The following is a 22959-nucleotide window of genomic DNA, read 5'->3' as shown; positions in this document are numbered from 1 at the left end:
AAGTCCAGGAAGTTGCCCCTGAGATGTGCATGAAAGAAGCTGTAATGCCGTATAGAGCATGGCAGCACAGGATAGCATCACACTTGGTTGAAAAGCCCCAGCACGAGTGAGTCCCTTGCAGCTGAGCTCTGCACAAGCCTCACTCCTGCTCAGCCCCCCACCCAGAGCTGTGCTTCAGCCATCCAGACCCCCAGGGACTCGCCTGTTCTCACAGACAGCCAGTACATAAGCAAACCTGCATTATTCCATACAGTGCAGGGGGAAAGTGGCTACTCAGGGCAGGTGGCTCGGGCAAATCGCAGCTGTCCCTCGCCCTCTGGGTGACTGTCCTTTCCTACCACTTACCCTGAAGAGCCTGCGCTGACCAGCACGCTGAAACGTCTCTCTTTAATACACAACTCTACTAAAGAAAACTTGAGGAGAGAGAAATGCAAGGAAGAGAATGGAAAATCTGCAAAAAGACTGATCTGTAATTCTTTCCCTGGTCAGAGGGGCAGATCTCCTGGTGGGAGGAGTGTATGGCTTCTGGTAGCCATATAGAAGGATGCCTCTGAGAAAGGATGAATTTTGAGGATTGGGATGCTCTCATGTTTTCTAATCATGTTTCCCACTATCTCACACTGTCAGGTGCTTCTGAAAGAAGCACAAGGATTGCTGGGGACCTCCTCTGGACGAAAGTAGAAGGGAGATAGGAGCACCTAGTGCATGTGCCAGATACAGTGGGATGGGAATCGGGTTCATTTTCCAGCGTGGTCATCTGAGATGATCTCTGGGAACACAGAGATGCTGCTCTCCAGCCCTCCCCCCATCTCTGTCTCACCTGTATCATCACCAGACTTCTTGGAGCAAAAAAAGTCGGTTTTAGCACCCCGAAGTGAAATTTCCCTTGCGGATGCCAAATCACACTTAAAAACAGCCTCCTCGGCCCGAAGTCCCGATCCCGGGCTCGGCTCCCAGCTCCAGGCTCCGGCCGGGCACGGCAGGGCCGGGCAGGGCTGCGCCCATCGCATTCATTTCCCGGCTGGGCGATGGCCGGCGGCCGGGCAGCGCCTTCCCTTCCTCAGCCAATTGCATCTCCAGCGCGGATGGGAGACCGCGGGCCGTGAGGCGGGGGAGCGCCCGGGGGCCGCTGCGGGGGGGAGCTGGGAGCAGCCCCGGCGCCGCGGCGGGAGCGGGAGGAAGAGGAGGGAGAGAAGCGAGGGAGAGGCCTCTGGGGCAGGCAGCCCCCGGGGTCGGGCCGCGCCGGCCGGCCCAGCCACTTAAATGCAAGCCCTGGGGCATCGGCTTCCCGCTGATGAGACCGCCGCGGGGCTCTCGAGGCCGGAGCGTCGTCGTGGGGACCGTCACCCTCTGCCTGGCCGCCGGGTGGGCTCTGCAGAGTAAGTGTCCGGCTCCGTCCCTGCCTCCCCCGCTCCCTCCCCGGCGCTTTCCTGCTGCTCCTCGCCGCGGTGCCCCGGCTTAGCCCCAGCGCCCGGAATCGGCGGGGCGGTGCAGAGCGCCCGCCGACCCCCGCCCGCGGCCAGCGCGCTGCCCAGCCCGTCCGCCAGCGGGAGCGGCTGGGGAGCGGACGGGGACGGGACATACCGAGACTCAGGCACGCATCGCTGCTCTCCCTGACATGGTCAGGGGAGGCTCGTCCCCGCTCCTGCCTCTCGGAGGGAGCGGGGCAGCCGAGCGGGAGCAGCGCGGCCGCGGGGGCAGCGCCCCACGCCCGGCCTGACGCCCGCTCCCGGCAGGGCCGGCCCCAGCAGCCCCCGCTGCTTTTCCAGCGGCCGAGGGGACGAGGCGTGGAGGGAGAACAGCCCGGTCAGTCAGCCCGAGGGGTGTCGGGTCACGCTGGGAAACGCGGCGGGGAGGAGGGAAGGTGGGTTCCGACCCAGCACCCCACGGGGGGTGAGTGGGGCAACACGCAGGGAGCCGTCCGGTCCTCTCCCCGAGGGGCCTGAGGGAGGCTGTTGCCAGCGCCACCCTCGCCCGGGGACCGGGGTGCCAGCACCGCCAGCCAGTTTAGTTCGGTCGCGGCACTCCACCGAGAGAAGTGACGCGCAAGCAGGACACCAAAGGGTGGAGAAACAGTCCGCAGGGTTTCAGAGGCCCGTGTTAGAGCTGTCCCCCCAGCTCAGAGCTCCTGCGTGGAGGCCCCTCGCTGCCAGCCTTTTTCTTTCCCACTCACTGCCCCGCACGCTGCAGGCCCAGCTGCGTTGCCGCGGCAGAGCCGCGCTTCTCACTTTGACTCTTGGCCAGGCAAATACTTTGGAGTAGAGCAGCGTGCCAGGACGGCAAACTCAGTGAGCTCTGAGCAGCCCCTGTATGCTCTTCTCCTGGGTGCGTTTCACTGGGTGTGAAGGGGCTGGTTTTGTGAGCAGCAGAGCAATCACCTTGCGTAGGGCGCTGCATGTGGGTGTGCTGTTTGCCCTCCAGCCTGGTGGCAGCTCTGTTGGATTAGAACGGTTCAGGTGATCTAGGCACACTGCCTGCTAAAAATGTTTTTGAATGATTAGATACTGCACTGCCTTTTTTAGCTTTGCATACCAGATAGGGACAGAACATGTTTGCAAATAATTTAATGGAAAGATTTAAATTGTCTCTTTTTTTAACATTTATTTTGCAATTGCATATTCAAAACAAAGCCTCTCTAAAAACATGAAAGGGTCACTGAGGGGAGACACTCATCTCCTGTCTGATCAGAAACAGTGGGAAAGGCCTTTAAATAAACACATGGACCAGAAAACAATTGGAACAATTTGCAGCGATTACCAGAGGTTCCCGGCTGTTCTGTTTCTGTAGCTGGCACAAACCTCGTTTTCACAGCTCTGGTTAGTCTCTCCTGCGCACAGGCTGAACAGCAGACCACAGCTCAGCTGAGGATGCACTGAGCTGCCCAGAAAGCATGATGTTCCTGCAGGCGGACTGGGCAGCATGAGTATGGACAATGCTCATGAAAGGGGGAGCCCAGGAGTGTTATCTTGGAAAAAGCCTAGGTCCTGTTTGATACTGTAGATGACAGCCTGTGAACTGAACTGGCTTCTTGAGCTCCCCCACCTTACCCTGACCAGCAGATTTAGTGAATTCTGCTACAGATCCCAAATACAGTGAAGTCAGGTTGTAATTCACCCATCTCTTCCATTTGTGGTGGCTGTGGAGGGCTCTTATTTTTAAGATTTGTTACTATTTTTTTTCCCTTGAGGATTTTTTTCTTTTCCTTTCTTAATCATTGTTATCCCTGAAGACTCTGCAGAACCTCCAGGATCATGCCCAGGTGTCCTGCTTTGCACTCATGCAGTGTAGCTGAGGGTCTCATTCTCACTCCCCCACTGGGTTACAGACATTTAGAGGTCAGCATTTCTTTTTCATTTTGCTCTTGCAGCCAGGCTGTTCCCACAGTAAGGGAGTAGAGCAGGTGAGTTGCTCCAAGCCAAACCAGGAGAAGGCATTGAGCCTTAGTGTGTGCTTTATCTGCCTTTTGTCTGCTTTGATTTTTGAGGGTAGATAACACGATTTCAGTCTTTAGCCAAGGGTCTCAAACAAGCCATTAATCAAAAGAAAAAACTGTATGCCAGTTAAAACTTGTGTTGGTGTTCATCCAAATCTTCATGCAGAAACACCAAATGCAAGCAGAAATTATTGCAGTTACACATTAAACTAAGCCGTCGGTTCAGTTTCAGAGTGTCACGAACAGCTCCATAATCACATCAGGAGGAAGTAGGTGAGAATTAAATATTCTTTTATATGCATTTTTCCCAGATATCATCAGGAACATGAAGTCCCAGGCTTCTCATGAAACTGCATACCTTTGGTTACATGTGATTTATCTGCACTGGCTTATTAACTGGTCACCTTTAAGAAGCTGATATTTCTAATGTTGATTACACATCCTGAAAACACGACAAAGTCCTTGCCAAGACTTCACATACCTATGCCTACTACAGTTCTTGCTTTTGGGGGATGGTAGCTAATGAATATGATAGATTACCTTGGACATGGCAACTAAACTTTCAATGTAAATACAGAATTTTTAAAGGAAGCCAGTTATTGATGAATAAAAGAACATTGCTCAGTTTTCAGAAAATGTTATGCTTATCCAAAGTCCCTTTCTGTGTGGGTGTTAAAACATTGAAACACATGCAATTATGTGTCCTCTATGGTGGAAGCATTTTTGATATCACAAATTATAAATGTGCATTTAGTCTTCAAGTATGTATGTTGCTTTTATGGAAAGCAGAAAGAAGAAGGTATTGAAAAGCATAATCTATTCTCTCTTAAAACAGATCACTGAGATAGGTAGGATGAATCACCAGGATCCAGTCCCAACCTGCCCTGGACAGTTGGTGCAGCATCACTTCCACACTCATCACTCTCCTTTGTCTTTCAGCTCCAGGAGGAGTATCCTTAATTGTCCCACAACCCAACATCAATGCAACAGTGGCACAAAACATCCTCCTGTCAGTTGAATACTCTTGCCGAGGCGTGGCCACCATTGAGTGGAAGCATGTGTCAAGCTGGGGCACCACCAGCATTGTTGAGTGGAGAAGTGGGAATTATGTCAACATATCCACAGTCTACAAGGACAGAGTGACCACTTTTGAAAATGGCTCTATACAGCTTCGGAACGTGGGCATGAGAGATGCCGGCTACTATTTTGTCACTGTAATGGAGGAGCATGGAACCAATGCGTATGGCACCATCATAGTCAATGTTTACGGTACAAACTAGACAGGACTTCTTGGCTTTACCCTGTGTTTAAGCATCAATCTGCTTAATCAATCAATTTTATAATATTTTTTTTCCATTTTCCCTACAGAGATTATCTATGAAGATTTGCATTTTGTAGCAGTTCTCTTTGCATTTCTCGCTGCAGTATCTGCCATTCTAATCTGCTTCATGTGGCTGTGTAATAAATCTCTGCATCTATTTCAAAAGAAGACAACACACAAACTAACAGGTATTTCTCTAAAAATGTACTCAGGGTATAGGGTCTTCAAGCCTGAAATTTGGGCCTCAAATTTGTGCCACTGAGAAACAGGACTGAAGGGCTCAGATCAGTTGTCCTGTTCTAACTCCTTACTAGCTGAGGCAACTGAATAACAGGTGTTTTTAGTTGAAGAACAACCTACAGGACATCTACCTTAATAGTTTCACATTATAAATATTAAAATACTTCTCAACATTGTTGATTACAAAACTTGGGGAGAGAAGGCCAGGGCTGCAATAACCCCCCATCAAAGGGCAGGAGACAAAGTCAAGAGCATCGGCAACTCTTGAGTTCACATCAGCAGGGTGTATCCTAGGGAAAAATACTCAAATGACCCTTGGAAGTGGCCCCCACCTCAGTTCAATCCTCATTGGGGGATTGCATCTCCTCCTCTGAAACCCCCTCTTCAGCTGTTCACTTTTGATCCAGTTGCAGTCTCCAACAAACACTGAGTAATATCAAAACCTGACACTGAAGACAACAGTCATGAAAAGCAGGTCAAATGAACACAAGGGCTACAATGAAGGGACATAGTAGAGAAGAAATTTCCAAGCCACTACCAGGGATATTTGGCCTAGGCAGAAAGACAAGGTGCACATTACAGGCCTGCGATCAAGCTCTTAGGCACATCTTTAAAATGGGAGGTTTCCTTTACCACTTCAGAATATTTCAGATGTTTACCTCCCATCTTTGTAAGTGTAGATTTACTTGTGGTTTCTTGCCCTCTAGGTAAAAGGTCTGTATTTCTTCTATAATAAGTGTTACATTACAACAAGCAGCCTAGCTATCAGTATTTCAGACCAACAGAGACACTCAAGCATCCTAAGATTCATGGCCCAGACTTTGTGTTAACTCTGCAAAACCTAATAGAAGAAATTAACTGGGTTTGAATTATCTCTTCCTTTCTGTTGCTCACCTACAGCTCTTAAGGGCTGCTGCTGTTTTTATGGTGCATATACCACTCACAAGCTTCTGTAGCTACTGAAAACTTTCCTATCATGCCAGAATATACATGATTTCGTTTAGATAAAGCCTCTTCCTCCAGCTGAAGCCAGTCTTCCCACAGAGCTGAACTGAATAGACATATTCGTGTAACATATGGCAGAGTTCAGGAAAGCACAGTTCTAGAAACTTCTGTGATCTCCCAGGAAATGGTCCAAAGCAGAGACCTAAGTTCTGCCCCAATTCTGTCTCAGAAGAGCCCTCCTTTCAGAAGTCATGAAGAGAGATATAAGAACGGTCCCCATGGACTTAGTTTTCTTAGTGTCTTTAGCCTTGTACTGGAAGAAATCATTGTCACTTTGAAGATTGTGAGAACCTCTTTATACAGTTAAGTATTTTGAAAATATGTATTTTAAACCTAATTTTAGATGAGCAAGCTTGAGCTAATATTAAAAAGTTAAAAATGTCTTGGCACAGTTAATTTTGGAATGTTGGCCTTCCAATCCATTTGCCAATCAATAATAATATCCTTTCATTTACAGCAAGTACAACAGAAGAGATTGAACTGGAAACCATTGAGTGTTAGCCAAGGACTGTATCATAATAAAAAATAACAATTCTACCTCAGGAGAAAGTATTGGCCAAGAAAGCAAGAACAAACCTAGAAGGTAAAATGTTTGTGACTACTGCAGAAACATCCTGACCTGCAAAGTAATTAAATCAGCAATGTCTGATGGAGCTGTTTCGACCTGTTTTCAGTTCTGCTAGTCAAGGTCAGAGTAAAAAAGAGTATGCTTTCATGCTGAGCATGAACACATTTTTGTGGCTAGCTAATAAAATCTAGAGTCTCTACCACTCTTAAAAACAGCCAACCAACCAACCACCAACCAACCAACCAAGCCTCTAAGATCAACCCATAAAGGAAATTATCATGGTCTTGAAGGACACCTGCATTTTGGATACAGCAAGTCTCCTATTACAGACAGAGTGGTCATTAGCATCCATCAACATAATAAATTAAATATCTAATTACAGTATTACATAAAAAAATTAATTGCAAGCATTGAATCCTGTTTATTGCACCTATGCTGCTACTTCTGGGTGTAAGGAACTTCCTGAAGCTCTGAAGACAAACTGCAATTTTTCATGAGACAAAACTGACTTTGAAAGAACGCTGAGCTGGTCAAAGTTCTCCCGCTTGTATTTCCCGCAGTTGTTTACACTGCCCCAGGATAGATGTTAACGCACATTTTATGACATTACTAGAGCAGGTGGTTGTACAAGGAACAGTGCAGGCAGGCAGTAAAGAGGACACTGTCTATGAAGATTAGAGGGTCAGATAAAACAGTGACACACAACACCAGGTGGGGTGGCAAAACACTAAACAGTTTTGTTGTAGAAGATGTCAAGTCCTTTGCAAACTTAGCCCAGTGCTGAACAATCTATCTGAGAAAAAAAGTTATAACAGCACGTCTTTGAAATATACTATTTACAAATACAGTTCTAAAATTGCTCTTGTTCAGAAGCCACCTTTGATTTCCCTGTGTTGTAAGAAAACATGAAGTGACCCAACTGTTTTCTTGAATCTGCATATTGCACGTATTGCAATTCTCCACCTGTAGATCTCTGAGGTAAAATAACATTTGTGTTTGTCAGTGAGAAAGCAGTAAACTGACAGAGTTCCAAATTCTGTTTTGCTTTTGTAATGAGAATTTTGCAGTGTGGAATAAACTTTGAACTTGGAAGACATCATGGACTAGTCTGTGCCTGTAGATTGCCACGCTGCTGTTTGAGTCAAACTGCTGCTACTGCCTTTCTCACACTTTGTCTCACTTATTTGCAAAAACCTTTTACAGGACAGGCTGACAGAGCTTTGCCTCTGGTCAGGGACTGGGATGCTCAAGTGCAGAGGTACTGTGGGCTCCATTTGAAAAAACATTCAGGGAATTTCTCACCGAGTGCATAACATGCAGGTAGGGGCCAAACAAGCCAAAGCATCCTGTGCACAATACCTTTAAGCCATCCCATACTGAGCTGGTCATTTGTAATACAAAGGACCTCTCTCCCGCTCATAAAATGAGGTACCAGATTCAGCTGTTTGCTCCTTCCTACATCTAGAACAGGTCAAAAAAGGTGAGAAATGAGGTTAGTATCAGATACAGCAGACAAGTAACAGTTTATTCTAATTCTCTGCTTTAAAGGTATATTGCCCATTTTTGCGTCTTCAAGTGAACTAAGCTTTGACAACAGGGAAACTGTTAGTGCATCTATTTCCATCACCAAACTTAAATTACTTGGTAAAGTATGCTTACACAATATGGAAAACATTGTTAGGGGTTCTTTTTAAGCCCTAAATCTTAGACTTTGAATGAATCTTAAACTTTTAAGGCAAAAAGTATTAAAGCACTTTGAATGTGAAGCTAGGTATTAGGCTGAGCTGAATATACAGCAGGTGCCCTGCCAGACTTAGAAAGTTCAAAAACTGCAGCTTACACATAAAACCACTATTATCTGCAAACACTGCAATGGCCAGAGGAAGTCGGAAACATATCCAGACATGAATGACCATTCCAGTGCATTGCTGTGACTGCAGAGGTCACACACATTTAAACCACAATGTTTGAAAGCTGGCAAGAAAGTAGGAAATGAACACTTCAGTTTAAAATGTACTACAACAAAAGAAGTTTACTACTAGCACAGTTTTTCTACCTCTTTCAGCTTGGCTGAAGTTACTGCAACTTCAGGCACCATCCTTGGCTATGAAAGCTGGTGCCAACCTCACTTTTAGGCAGTAATATCCCATATGAATAGCAAGGAGTCAAACAGTATTGAGAGACAACATCCAGTACAGTTAACCTGTACATAGCTTTCTTTATTGACAATTCCTCACCCAAAAATTTTACCCACAATTTAACATGCTTACTCTACACAGGTAACATTACTTTAAAAATACTCACATTTTCCTGAAAATGCTGTTTGTCACTATGCATTATTAAGGTCAATATTTGAGGTACAGAATGTGAGGCTAAACTGTAGCAGTTTCTTGCTACTCTGGAGCATCTAAAGTCTTATGGAAGGTTGTGACAGTAGAAATTCAGAAACTAACAGCTGTTCTTACTGTGCTTGTAAACTCCCTGTGGAACAGCAGCAAAATTAATATTTAGAGCATTCTAGATGATCAAAGGCATTTTACTTTTAAACTTGAATTAGATATCCAAGTTCACCAGCTTGCTTTGGCAATCAGTTGAAAAGGTCTTAATAATTCACTAATGTCATCATTTCATATTCAAAGATGCACTACCAGGTTTCAAGACTATCTCTGTTAAATGTCTAATCAGTCTGTTTTCCAATAAAATTAGGAATCCCTGTGTATTCAACACCAAAACACTGACTCTCCAGATCGCTAATAACTCTTTTTTGGATGCTATTATTATTCTTTTTTCAGCTAGACCTAGAAGTCTTGACAAGTGTTTTCATGCTAACATGCAGAGCTTGCTGTTCTGCAACACAGGAGATGTCCTTTTCAGGAGAGAAGTCCTGCAACCATGAGATTGTAATAGCTCCACAGTGATCTGATTACTTGGTAACTAAGAATTTTATGAAATGGCTATTGCTACATGCAGACCTGTCAATTTAGGTTAAGAACAATAAAGCGTAAAGACATGTCCAAGTTTCATAGACTCATCTTCTAATTATTAATAAGAGATTTGTTGTGTTAGCAGGACTCAGAACAGCCTCATCTGGTCAGATGCATGAACACATGTATCAGGTTGTTGGCTGAACTGTTCACCAAGGAACAACTCCCCCTCTGCCTGTAATCACACAGTGTCTCCTGGCACAGCAATACAGAACCTGGCATCACAGCGCTTCAAGATCAACAGACTTATTTTCAACTAGGGCTTTTAATTTTCATCAGTTGTCTTGGGTAACAAATGAGCACCTGAAAGGAAAACCCCTTCTCTCTCTTTAGTTCAGTCACACAGAAGCAAGTAGTTATAGGAACAAACAAGATGCTGCGTGCTGGCCAACACCAAAACAAGTACAAAAACTGCTTTGGATACACGCTGAGCAGCAGCTTGCTGCTTGTTTTCCTACAATTATTCTTTATACTTGAGAATACAACAAAATAACGCTGTCACCATGGAAGCGTAATGTTCAATTCAATCATGTTTATGTGCAAGAAGTTCATATATATACATATAGACAGACACCTCATAAGACAATACGGACATGAATATGACCCGGTTTACACAGGTTGCAAAAAGAGCCTTAGCCCTTAAGTACCAAACAAAACGAAAGTTTTGTTGAACACCATAGTAAGTTTCAAGAAGGCTATAATAACAACCAAAACTATAAAAAATGTGACTTTTTTATTCTGAAAGAACTCAAGAGAGCTGGTATTTGGGAAGATGTTATTATTTCCCTGGATGATAATCATGGAGATTGCAGGAGAAAGACCCAGATGCTCAAGTGTGGAGGTTTACTGCATGAGAGTTATCGCCTTCTATCCAGTCACAAGTCACCCACAAACTCAAATTGTCAGAACTTTGCCAGCCAAGTAAGACCCTTTCCTCTATATTCTTGTAAAAAACAAGGTCAAAAAACAAGCAAAGTAGACGAAATGACATAAGTCATCAGAGAGGAAAGACTTTTGCCACAGGCAGTGACTTTGTAACACTCTCAAGTTAAACTGCCAAGGAAACAAATTTCTCAAAAATAAAAGGGGTCACCCAGAATCCCCATCAATGTACAAAAATTCCAACTCAAGAATACTTCAACTCAAGGACTACCAAATTTAATTTTATAAACAAAAAATACATTAATTACTCATCTGTCACTCTGGACAGAGCAAATTCCAAAGATACAGCTGAAAGGAACTTTTACAAAAAATTGTATGTATTTTATATGCAACTGAAAAAGCTTTTATTATAAATACCAAAATGGTTATTTCTGTACAGGAAATAAATTTGATTTTGCTTTCTTGTATTGGCCCATAGCTCCCATTTCCATTTGCTGCACTGGCAGTTACCATTGCACAGAGACACTTCAAAACCCTCAGAGAGAGACTGACACTTCGCTAGCAAGGAGTTAGGGCAGCCATGAGGAGTTCCATTTTATACACAAAGTTACGCCCTTCCATTTTATTCCACTGCACTTCCTTGAATGGCCCCCGGAGATGATTCCACTTGCTGTCCTGCAGGACATCACCCTTGGGGAGATCCTTGCACTGGCTCCGTGGAAACTGAACCATGACTTTGCTGCCACTTTCCGGACCGTTACGGACTGTGGGGAAAGGAGATTTCAATGAGCATTTTTACACTGTATGAATGCCTCATACTAAGTATTCTTCCTTGTGTATTCTATACTTTACTCCTACTCAATTCCACACACGCTGAAAGAGAACAAGGGAAATTCTCTTCCTTTGTTTTCAAAGCTTTTTGTCTGGATTTTCTCTCTCGTCTCCCACTTCTCTATGATTTTGTTGCTTTCGCACTGCAGGCTCTTGTCTAGATCAAGACAAACTTTTAATAAACACCAAAACTTTTAATAAACACCAAAACGTACACCTTACAAAAGCACTTCTTTTTCCTCCAGGAAGGGCAAAGGCTTCATTGCTCATTCTTTCCTTGGATGTATTCCCCACTATTTTGTTGAAAAATATATTGTTTCTAGTGGATTTATCTCAAATAGACAGATAATAAGTCACTAGGCAGTTACTTTTAATCACAAAATTCTGCAAGACTGGTGGAGGGGTGGTGGTGCTTTGTTGGCTTGGATGGGTTTCTGTGTTTTCATGTTGGGGAGTGGTATATGTTGGCTTTTTAAATAAACAGAGAGGTACTACCTAGCTTTTCCCTCACCTACCAAGCTAACCGTCTATAAGGAGATGACTATCAAGCTGATTGAACCTAATTTCTCTTTCATAAATTGATGCCAACTACTCCCTATCACCACGTTCTACATAGTATGTTTGGAAAATTCTTCTGAGACTATTTTTTTTTCTCCTCATCTTCCCAGTAATTGCAATGAGGCTGATCAGACTAGTTCCCCACGTTTTCCTTCTTGAATATAGGATGCAACATTTGCCTTCTTCCAGTCCGCAGGAGCTGTTCCTGAGCCTGGCCTTTTAAAGATGATCAAGAGCGGCCTTGCAATGACATCAATCAACTCCCTCAGCAGTCATGGATATATATCCTACCTGGTCCCATGAACTTGTATATGTCTAAGTCTGTTCAAAGCTGCCCTCTAACCTGGTCTTCCACTAATGAGGCTGAATCTTTGCTTCAAAATTTCCCAAGGGTCTCACAGATCCATTTCTGAAGGCCAGTCTTAAGACCGAAGCAAAAAAGGTACTGAGTACCCTGGCCTCCTCCATGTCCTGTGCCACCAGGTACTCTCTCTTTTTAACAGCAGTCTCACATTTTCCCTAATCTTTCCTTTGCCGCTGACATATCTGTTGAAGCTCTTCTTGCTGCCCTGTACATCCCTCATATCAGATTCCTGTCCTATCCTCAGCTTTCCTTTCCTTACCAATGCATGCTTGGATAGTCTCTCTATATCCCTCCCAGGACAACTACTTATAATCTCTTGGAGCTTCCTTCCTGTGTCAGGAGTTCAGCTATGGGCTCCTTGTTCATACACACAGGTCTTCTGTCACCTTTGCACAACTTCCTGAACATTAGGAATGACCATTCTTGAGCTTGAAAAAGGGGACCCTTGAAAACAATAATCAAATAGGACTTCTGGACCCCTCTTCTTTCCATCCCATAGGATCATATCCCATAGGATTCTTTCAAAAAGATTCCTAAAGAGACCAAAACTGTTCTCCCTAAGTTTGGAGTTGTGATCCTGCTGTTTATCTTGTTCCATTCTCTCAGGATCCTGATGGTTTCTGTAATCTCTTTTTTCTATGCTAATAATAATACATATAATTAATTATGTATGATTATACATTATATAAACTAATGTTTATATAATATTTATCAAAATAATATATTTAAATAATGTATTAATGTAATACATAAGAATATATATAATTTTACATGGTAATTAGAAGAAATATTTTCAAGCTTGTGTAAATTAAATCAGGTTTAGATTAAGTGGCTTCCTGGGCAAGGTGTTGATTCTATTTAGATGTCAATTCCATACACAAAAGCGATCGTCTGTAGACTTTTAAAGCATAGTATCAATTTATAGCAAAATATTCTACAAACACTCTCAGAAAGATCTGACTTCTGTTTGCAACAGGGAGCACTACCTGAAATGGCATAGTCTCCATTTGGTGATGCTACAGTTATTGCTGATGCATTGCCAATGCTCTCCACTGGTCCCAGCCCAACATGATTACTGAAACTCAGCACATGCCATCCCATAACTTTTGCAAGCTGCTGAACTGCATGTACTTGGTGCTGTGACATCTGAAACACAACAAGAGATTTGTTTTCTGTTCAGTATTTGCAGACCATAGAAAGAATTGCTTATGTAGTTTAGCGAGCCTGTTTTCTGTACAATAGTTACTTATAAAAGTGACTAAGTTCTCTAGTTTCAGAGGAACTTTTTTAATATATGGTAGAACTTTGTGTTATTTGAATTTGGACTAGTTCCTCCACAGAAGAGAAGACCACTCTATTATGCAGTTAAATTAATTTTTCATCGGTATATGCACTTAGCCATTTTATTTAAAATGCTGCTATCAATTTACAAAAATCTTTATTTAGCTCTCAAAAAATTAGTTTGTAAACAATCCTGTATTTCAACAGAAAAAGACTTCTGCTGTAAAATATATAAAAATATGAGAAAGCATTAGCAGAGAAAATTCAGAAAAAAAAAGTTGAGGTTCTCACATGCATGATTATCTCCATTAATGCTCAAGTGTAAGCACTGAGCTCTAACAGCTTAGGAGTTTAAGTGCTACTGTTTTCCTGTATCATGACTTAACCCTTGTAACAAGGAAGTATCCAGCACCATTCAGCAGTTCTCTGTGAACAAGTCTGACAACACTTGAGCAAAAAGACACGACCTCAGCAGAATCTGTTTCAACTTGTTTTCTGTGTCATGGAATTTTATGTAACTGCAACAGGCCAACCACTGTTATTAAAGACCTGTATTATGACTATTTATAATGCATAGTGGGGAGATTGTTACTTCTGAATAAAACCAGCAGGTTGTCCTAAACAATTAAGAAAATAGAGTTCATTCAAGTATCAGTGATTTAGTAACGACAGATGCAAAGTGAGCATTAACAGACAATGTTGAAATGACAGTAATTGTGGGTTCATTAAGAACTTAGCTGCAGTAAGTTTCATATATAGAATACATTATTGTCTGCTATGATTACCACCGACTTGTTTCTCCCATAATGAGCAGCATAAAGAAATGCATTTTAAATTGGAGGGAAAAATTATTATGACTACTGACCCTAGTAAAAAATGGCAATATATTTTACTAAGAGTTGCTAAAGACTCTACACAAACATAGTGAAAATTCAGTCATTCAGCTTCCCTTCTCTACTATCTTAATTTGAACTTTTTTTGTATTTTCTACATAGATGAAAGTGAGATTCTAACTTCTTTTGTCTCCCAAACATCATAAGAAAGAGAAGAATAATATATGTGAGTCTACCTGAGATAAAAGGAAATCCTGCAGTTCTTGCTCTTGATGGGACAATGTAATAACTCTTCCATCTCTATGCACAACTCTGATTTGTTCAACTCCAATGTTCAGCTGTAGTTGAATGGATCTTTGAAGACAAGATCCATATTTATTCAAAAAGCATTAAAACACTTCAGACAACAGGAAACGAAGAACACAGAATCTCACCCAATCATTGACAGGAATTCCTAAGACAGATAGTGCAAATCCTACAGAATGGGACAGAAACTCCAAACATTCCAGTTTCATCAGTCACCACAACAGCTCCCTCTATATGGCAGGTGACATCTTCTGTGGCAAGCTCCCAGACCTGGCCTACCATTTGTTCAGGTCAAGGAAGCCTCGAAGCTCCGTGCCTACCCTGTGCCCAAGTCTCCTTCCAGTTGTGCAGGGGAAAATGGTGTGTTCTATGCTAGACAAAACTTGGGCAGCTTATGTACTCTGGAACCAAGACTGGAAATGCACCAGTGACTGCAGGTTGCCCCACACCGTGGTCACAGCCAGAGAGCACTGCTCTAAAAAAACACTGTTCATGCATTAATGAATGCTCAGTCTGCAGGCACTTATTTCTGGAACATCAAATCTTGTATTTCAGTAACAACATGCATAATTATTGCATGAATTACAGGAGTTCTACATTTCAGTACACATGCAACCAAGCTAGGACTGAGCACTGATTAATTAGCTTTCCATGACCAGACTGGAAGTTTAGAATCCAGCACCATCAAATCATACTTTGTATTCAGTCATCTCTACCCAAAGGAAAGCCGACCCCCCACCCCCCCGCAAGAGTCCACGCTCATCTTAAATTTCTTATTTGAAAGAAAACTGTACTAATTAAAGATGTACTAAATATCTTCATTAAAGGGTAAAGTGGGTGAAGTTTTCTTAAGGTGACTGTTCATCCCACAGTCAAGTCAGAAAAACAAATACACACAAATAATGGACTCCTACTTGTCTGTCTGAAGAGAATCTAAACCTTTAAAGCACAATGTGAATACATGCTGCCTTGCTTCATGCTTCTACAACTAACAGGACATGCATTCTCATACTTACTTGCATATCTGTTCATATCCTTGAGAAGTTATTAGAACTTTAACACTGGATTCATAAACATCATTGATATTGGACCAGTGAGCCTGAATCTGAGGATCCTCAATACGACTCGCCAGACTGTCAATGGTTCGAGCAGTTCTAGAAGATAAAGCCATATTCCACACACAATAATCCAGACAGTGTGTGCTGTTATCTTGCTTACAGGAAGCAAGAAGGTTATTAGATTTAACAGAAACATGTGGATCAAAATTCTATTTCAGCACTGTTCTGCTGCTAATGAAGTACACTTGTTTATTCTGTACATTTCTCATGCATTCTGTAGCAGCATTAAAGTATTACTCAACATCAGCTACTGCACTGCTAAGAATAATAAAAAGGATTTATACACTTTGAGATAAGTAAGGACAATTATCAGCAGCTTATGTTGCAACTGTCACAGAGATCTCAAAGAAATCTGGTATTTTTTCTTTACACTAGCTGAATGTTGTTTTCTCACATTTTTTCATAATTTTTGGTTCTTAATACTTACAAAAAAAGACTGTAATAACCATGAAGGAAACAGCAGCTACTTTTAAGAACACTTAAAATAGTTCAATTGTATTCTTTGTAATGGTACATTACAAGAGTATCTTGTGACCCACCTTCGTCTCAAAAATATATGCTTTGCCTGTTTTATGATCTTTTCCAGAAGTCCTTCATTCGACTGTAAAGAACTGATTTCATTTTTATCAAAAGCCTGGGGCCCTGCAAGTCTCATTCTCTTATGGCCAAAAGGTGCACTAGCTGGATGTGGCATCACTGTCGAGCTCAGGGTTTGCTTGTGACACTGCAACAACCAACAGATGTTATAAAAGGAAGGGACCAAGTAACGTGTCAGCAAGAAATAATATGTATCCTACAATGTTGCTTCACATCAGGTTTTTTGAGTGTACATGCTTTCAAAAAGTGCAATTTTAAAACTTTTTCAGCCTGACAGCACTATAATGACAGTTGTTCATACTTTGCTTCCTCCATTTATATGTGTCTTTCAAACCTTATAGAAAGTAATAAAAAAAAGTGCTAGCTTTTTTGTACCATGGCAGTAATTCCTACTAATGGCAGTAGTTCCTACTAATAAGTTTATATACATCATGTATATAAACATAAGTTTATATACATGGAGACAGAAAGAATGGTCACTTACAAATAAAGAAAGCATTTTAGACGAAAAAAGAAAGCATTTTAGACGAAAAAATAAGAAGTACAAGAAGTTTTAGCAGTATGTCTAAAGTAAAGGAAATCCACAGGAAAGGTGGGCACTGAGCCAAAGCTTCATGAACCCTAAATTAGTGTTTAAAACACTGAACTGTTCTACATGACTGCATGACTTGCAGAGCCATGCTCTAAGGAGGTGAACACTCTCTGGAACATGGTTTCAATTCTACTTAGAGATGCAAAACTGCCCTTCTTTCCTGAAGAGATACAACCTCAACCTTGTACCCCAGGTTCTGCTAGAATCTAAAATGCTGAAGCAGAGAAGTGGACATTCAAATAAACAAAGCTATTATGGCAACTGATTGTTCCTTCATGAGGGTATGGCTGACCAGATGCTCACTGACAGTGCTTGGTAAGCACTATTAGACACAACAAAAAAAGCAAAACTGATGAACTCTACTGGAAAAACTTTGTGTGGCAGCCAGGTCTGAGGTTAAGTAAAGAACTGGCATTCCATGAAAGCATTAACTGGAACTCCCAAACCACCCACACCCATGGAGACCCAAGCAGTAGGCTGCCTTCCACAAATGGATGGAGAAGGACTGGCCTCTAGTGGCACTTGGCTGTTATACCAGTGCCACACACTGGGCAGAAGGCCAAACAAAAGCCCAAAAACTCTTCAGTACTTCAGCCATATATGCAGTACCTCTCTGATAAGTTGATGCAAATTATGTTCCAGAACATAGAGATGATCCTCTGGATTCTGTTTTTCAGAAGCAGCCTTTTGTGACTTTTTATCATTGGAAGAGTGACACAGAGAAATAGACAGCTGCAAACCTGTACAAAACAGATGGGAAAAAAAAAGATTTTAAAAAGTGAGCACTGACAATTTTCAAGGTTGCTACTGAGAACTGCTTTTCTTCATGTTTTATACTCAGTAGTTTAACAACAGGTATTCACTGTATCAGATAAAAATCAAAGAATGATGGTGGAGAGCACAGGATAAAGCAAGTAGAACTTGATATTCACCGAAGTGTTGACAACTGTGAACTCACCGCGTGCATTTCACATCAATTTCTATGACTCCACACAAAAAGAAGTCCCCAGGACCCTATTCCTTTCTCAAAGAAGGAGTGATTAACCATCACACACATTTTAAGCAATCCAGAAACATACTCTTTGCATGATACAATCAGTTGTGTACCCCTTGTAAGAACAGAGGATTCACCACTGACTCTGAGCCACCTTTATGCTGTTTAATTATCCTCACTGAAGAACATTTGCTTTTGTTCTTCTGAGGACCCATAAACTCAAGTCTTAAATTTCTTCTTACATGCAATCCAGGAGCAATGACTTATGCCCAGCTCCAAACTGCCACATGCACATGGCATTACAGCTGACAGTTTTAAGTGCTGCTGACAAAAAACATAACCACAAAGGGAAACAGAGTACATCAGAAACTACTGTGCATTAGTTGAAAATATGTTTTTTAAAACCTTTGAAAATCAAGGAGTTTGCTTTTTCTTTTGTAAGGACAGAGCATTAAAAAAGGTGACATCAATCACTATTTAAGGAAATAATTGTAGGTTAAGCATCTTAGAAAGCTTCCTACCTGGGAAAGGCTGGGAGATTATCTGATTTTTCACAACAATGTGAGGAATCTGTGATTTAATTTGAACAGCTTCTCGTGACAGCTGGGCAAAAATTTCTTTACATAGAAGAACATTCTGTGCAGTCTCCAACTTTGTCTGCCAGTGTGCAGAACCTGAAAAGTGTAAATCAATGTTTGCAGGAGGGAAGAACAAAGAGAAGCCAACTTTTTGTTCAGATGCCAAATACTGTGCAGTAGTCAGGTGTGATCACTAAGATAAAGCAATCAGTACCTTATACTCAAATTGAGCATTATCAGAATTTTATCTCAGTTAAGCAAGCACTTTAAGGTAAAACTATAACTAATTTTGATTCAATTTTACATATATGTATATTGTGAATTGCAACACCCTTATGGAACAGCGTGTTACATTCTCAGGCCTTTTGTGAAGGCCTCTCTTTATGAACCTCTACTCCTCAAGTTGTAGCTTACTTTCAATGATATTTCAGGCTTTATTAAATTCACTCCATGATGAGCTACCAGATAATGTTCAGTGCATGTATGTGCTTTCACAGGGCTTATTTGCCCAAAATTCTTGGCAGATTCTGGAGTGAGTAAGCACATAAGCTACATAATGTACCCCCAATACCATATGAAACACCTCATAGGACAGCACTCTGTCTATGCTGAGGACAGCACCAACATCTGTATCAGACAACTGTGAAATAAAATCCTGCCAGTTTATTTCTAACTTTTAAGAGTAAAGGATGGCTTTTTAATCCAAAAGTTTACAACTTCACATACTGGCACATATTAAATGAATCAATGTACTATCTGCCAGGTGAGCTGTTGGTAATTTACACACAGCCCACCAGCAGAGTTTCAGATCCAGATAAAACATATGAGCAACAGACACAAATGATGCTTTTTGGGCAGAGTTAAGAGTGAACAATCACTAGTTCAGCTGAATTAATGGGATGTAACTGACTGAAACACAACACCTTGAATTGATTTCAGTTATGGGCTCAATCTTTTAATGTCTAACAAAAGGGGCTCCAGGAATACTCAAAATACAACCCTAGTAATTCTGTTTCAGAACTGAAGGAGCATGCTTTGAAAGCATAACTTCCAAAGCCCGAGCAGCACCCAAACAAAAAATTTCATTTTAAATAAGGGAAGTCTTATTCACTCTTCTTCCTAGCTACATGCTGAAATTTTAAAACAAGCATCATATGCAAACTCAATCCTTGAAAACACATTAATAAAACAACATATAAGCTGTACCTGGTTTTGACTTTGGCAAGGGTCTTTTAAAGAGATTGACTGTTCCGAGGTCACCAATGTCTGGTGCTTGTTTTTGAATAGAAACCTAGGCAAGAGAGAACAGTATTTCATGTTTGTCCTCTGTTACAAGCATACAAATCTGAAACAAAACTCCACTAGGTCATTAAGATTTCTCTGACAAACCTTGATGTATGCTGATCCCTCTAAATCACTTGGAATTTGAACATCCAAAGGACAGTAATCCTCAGGTATCTTTTTATCCAGGTCAATGTCAGTGTTCTTTATCACCTCAAATGTGCCATGATGAAGAAAAAGGGAGCCTGAGGAAAGAAAGACAAAGACATACACATTAAATATTAAGCATCTTCTGCAAATAAAAAAGCTCATATTTCTGTTTTGGAAGAATATGTAATTCTGAGTCTCCAAATCTTCAGAGCTGCACTTGACTCACATTTCTTAATGACTTCTTAAAACAACCCAGGTAAATTAGAAAACTCATGCCACTGTACCAGCATGTCAATCCTCCACTGTGCAATGTGTAATATTTTACAGTAAGTTAACTGTATTTAATAATTATGGGAGGAAGCCGAGAGTTTTTTTGAAATTGAGTCATTAGGTGCAAGGAAGCAAGAGAAAAGATATTTTGTTAAAAAAAGGCAGAAAGTAAATGTGTGAAGTTTTGAAAGCAGGTAAAGGTACAAAACCCTTCTTGATTTAAAGGAACTCTGATGATGTTTGGCTAGAAATCTTAAAACTATGACCATGTCCTGACTGTAAAAGATAGCTCTATAGCCAGTCATTCAGGGACTGATAAAAGCAGAGACCCCTGTCTGTCCTAGTTGCACACTGTTTTCATCCAGGGCACAGTTCACCTAGTTCAGGGTAAATCAACTAAAAACAATAGAGCCTGGGTACATCTACAGCCTTTTCATGAACAAATCTCAATTTGTCCTCCCCCTCCCTCACCAACGGCAACAGAAACCCAACACATCCAGTCCTTATGCCTGCTTTGTACCTACATCCCAAGTTCTGTGTGATTCTCTATTCACTTTGTCACTCCATAACAGCCTCTAGAACCCTGGGCTGGTCACCCCCTTCAAATGTAATCCATTAATTAAGGCATATCCCCAGCATCATTTCTCAGCTGTAGGAATAACAGGTATAATAATCTACCTTCAACGTCCTACTTTAGTCACATAGTTTATTTTTACCTGGTGCAAATTCTGGGGAACAGAATTCTGGGGGTTAGACATCATAAGCCTTTTGGGTCCCTTCTAACTTGAGATATTCTAGGATTTTCTGATCTTTAATTAAAAAAAAAAAATGTAACCAACTCTTCACTTTTTTTTAATGCTTTACACACCAAATGTAGATGAAAGCCAAGGATTTACAAAGTCTGCCTGTCAACTGATCAACTACATTGCAAATGCAGTATTGTTTTTCTGAACAAATTCTTAGTAAAATACTACAGTTAGCCTTTAAAATTACTTTCTGGATTGAAGATGCCAAGATATTTTCCCTGATACTAAAACAGGACTTCTCCCTTTATAAACCAGTCTCATAAATAAATTCACATTGAAATTGTTTATTTATTAATATATATTTCATCTCTTTTTCCAGTTACAAAAAGAAAATTTCATAAAATATCCCTTCTTGTGAAAAAGATCCTACTGTTTACCTGCACTTCTGTAGCTCAGATCACCAAGAATTTTATCTCCCACTTTTCTCAGCTTCCAGTGTTGTCTCAATCTTAGCAGTTCAGAGTTGAAGTCTCTTTGTCGCTTATTTTCCTGATTTTCAGCAACTGATTTGGATAATCTTTCTGCACCTTTCAATAGGATCTGAGCTGCTCCAGCTAATGACTTCTTTTTTGAAATCAGCTGTAGAAACTGAGGATTCTAGTACCAAAAACAACAAGATATTTGCACTTTAATTCATAAAATACTATTATTATTATTAATAATAAATAATAATTTTAATTAATATTTATTTATTATTAGTGGAAACTAACTGACAGTGACTGATACATTGTTTCTGCTGGATGACCAGTAATTTATTCAGAATTACTTTCACACCACCATTATACAGCTGGAAGTAGCATTTTGACTTAGAGCTTCAGCAAAGAGGCTTCTGAAATTAGCCTCAACTCCCATTTCCAGCCTTACTCTGACCCTCAAAGCGCTGCACCAGCACATCAAAAGGAACATTTTGATAAATTTTGTACTGATCACACGTGAAAAAAAAAAAGTCCACTGAATAAAATCTTCAGCATCAAGCCACACAAAGTGCTCAATTAGGAACAACATACTTGTTTTGGAGGAAGGGGATCCTGCCCGACTGGATCTAGAGTCATGAACTTTTTATCCTTCACAATGCTAAGAACGTCATACAACACACACATCTCAGTCAAGGCACTTCGTAAGTTGTTCCTCACTGAATCCCAAGGCCAGAGGGATGGCTGGAACTTTACCAACCCTAAAAATAAAACAAAGGAAAGAAAAACAAAGGACTTTAGAAAGGTACGGTGTAAGGCTGATTTTTGAACCACAGAGAGATCATAACGGCACGAAACACAACACGACTTCAAATCTGCTGTTGTCCTTTCCCTCTCCAATTTACTGGGGCTGGGTCACGAACACTGTGACCAATCCCTGGGGAAGGCAGGCCAGGCCCAAGCACCCGCGGAGCCGCAGGCCGGCACCGCCACAGCGCGGCGGGCCTCCAGCAGCTGCATCCCGGCGGGAGGGCTCGGGCTGGCGGCCCTTCTCACCTTCCTCATCCTCCGTCTCGCCCGGCTCGGCCCAGGGCCGGCCCGCCGAGCCCGGCTCGTCCTCCTCGGAGCCGGAGCCCTGGCTGAAGTCGATGCGCTGCGCCAGGCGCGCCAGGTTCTGGGACATGGAGAGCGGCTGGAGGTAGGTCTCGCTGCCATCCAGCCCCACCTCCTGCACCTGCTTCTCGCACGCCGACTCGATGCTGATGCGCACGGCCGGCACGCCCGCCATCTTGGAGCGACCCCCGCCCGCACTCGGCAGGGGCGGGCCCGGGAGGGGGCGGGGCCAGCGCCGGGCTGGCTCGGCCATTTCCGGAGGCGCTCGCGAGGGAGAGGGACCAGTGTCGGGCGGGCTCGGCCATTTTCGGAGAGAGCTCGGAAGGAGGCGGGGCCAGTGCCGAGTGGGCTCGGCTGCCTCCGGAGGCACTCGCGAGGGGGCGGGGCCAGCGCCGTGAGGGGACGGTGCCGAGCGCAGAAGCTGGGGGCTGCTGCTGTGCT

The 22959-nt window shown here is 42.2% G+C and overlaps 2 protein-coding genes across 2 annotated transcripts; one reads left to right on the top strand and one right to left on the bottom strand.

The window, feature by feature from the left end:
• The first annotated feature begins 1133 nt into the window (after positions 1-1133).
• Positions 1134-7664, top strand: VSTM5 (V-set and transmembrane domain containing 5). The gene is made up of 4 exons (XM_038128792.1): positions 1134-1379; positions 4373-4702; positions 4802-4942; positions 6457-7664. Exons 1-4 carry the CDS (start codon positions 1295-1297, stop codon positions 6498-6500), a joined length of 600 nt encoding a protein of 199 aa, XP_037984720.1. The 5' UTR covers positions 1134-1294; the 3' UTR covers positions 6501-7664.
• A 1096-nt stretch (positions 7665-8760) lies between these two features.
• Positions 8761-22764, bottom strand: MED17 (mediator complex subunit 17). Its single transcript, XM_038128706.1, has 12 exons — positions 22462-22764; positions 22000-22166; positions 21370-21589; positions 19875-20011; positions 19692-19776; positions 18429-18581; positions 17523-17653; positions 16264-16448; positions 15623-15760; positions 14537-14654; positions 13173-13332; positions 8761-11197 (listed from the first exon to the last, which is right to left on the bottom strand). Exons 1-12 carry the CDS (start codon positions 22691-22693, stop codon positions 10992-10994), a joined length of 1932 nt encoding a protein of 643 aa, XP_037984634.1. The 5' UTR covers positions 22694-22764; the 3' UTR covers positions 8761-10991.
• Positions 22765-22959: the final 195 nt, after the last annotated feature.

Source organism: Motacilla alba, chromosome 1 (genome assembly GCF_015832195.1).
Source record: "Motacilla alba alba isolate MOTALB_02 chromosome 1, Motacilla_alba_V1.0_pri, whole genome shotgun sequence".
In the NCBI taxonomy this organism is placed as follows: domain Eukaryota; kingdom Metazoa; phylum Chordata; class Aves; order Passeriformes; family Motacillidae; genus Motacilla; species Motacilla alba.
The sequence above is the reverse complement of the archived record's forward strand: the minus strand, read 5'-3'. Positions and strand labels throughout refer to the sequence as shown.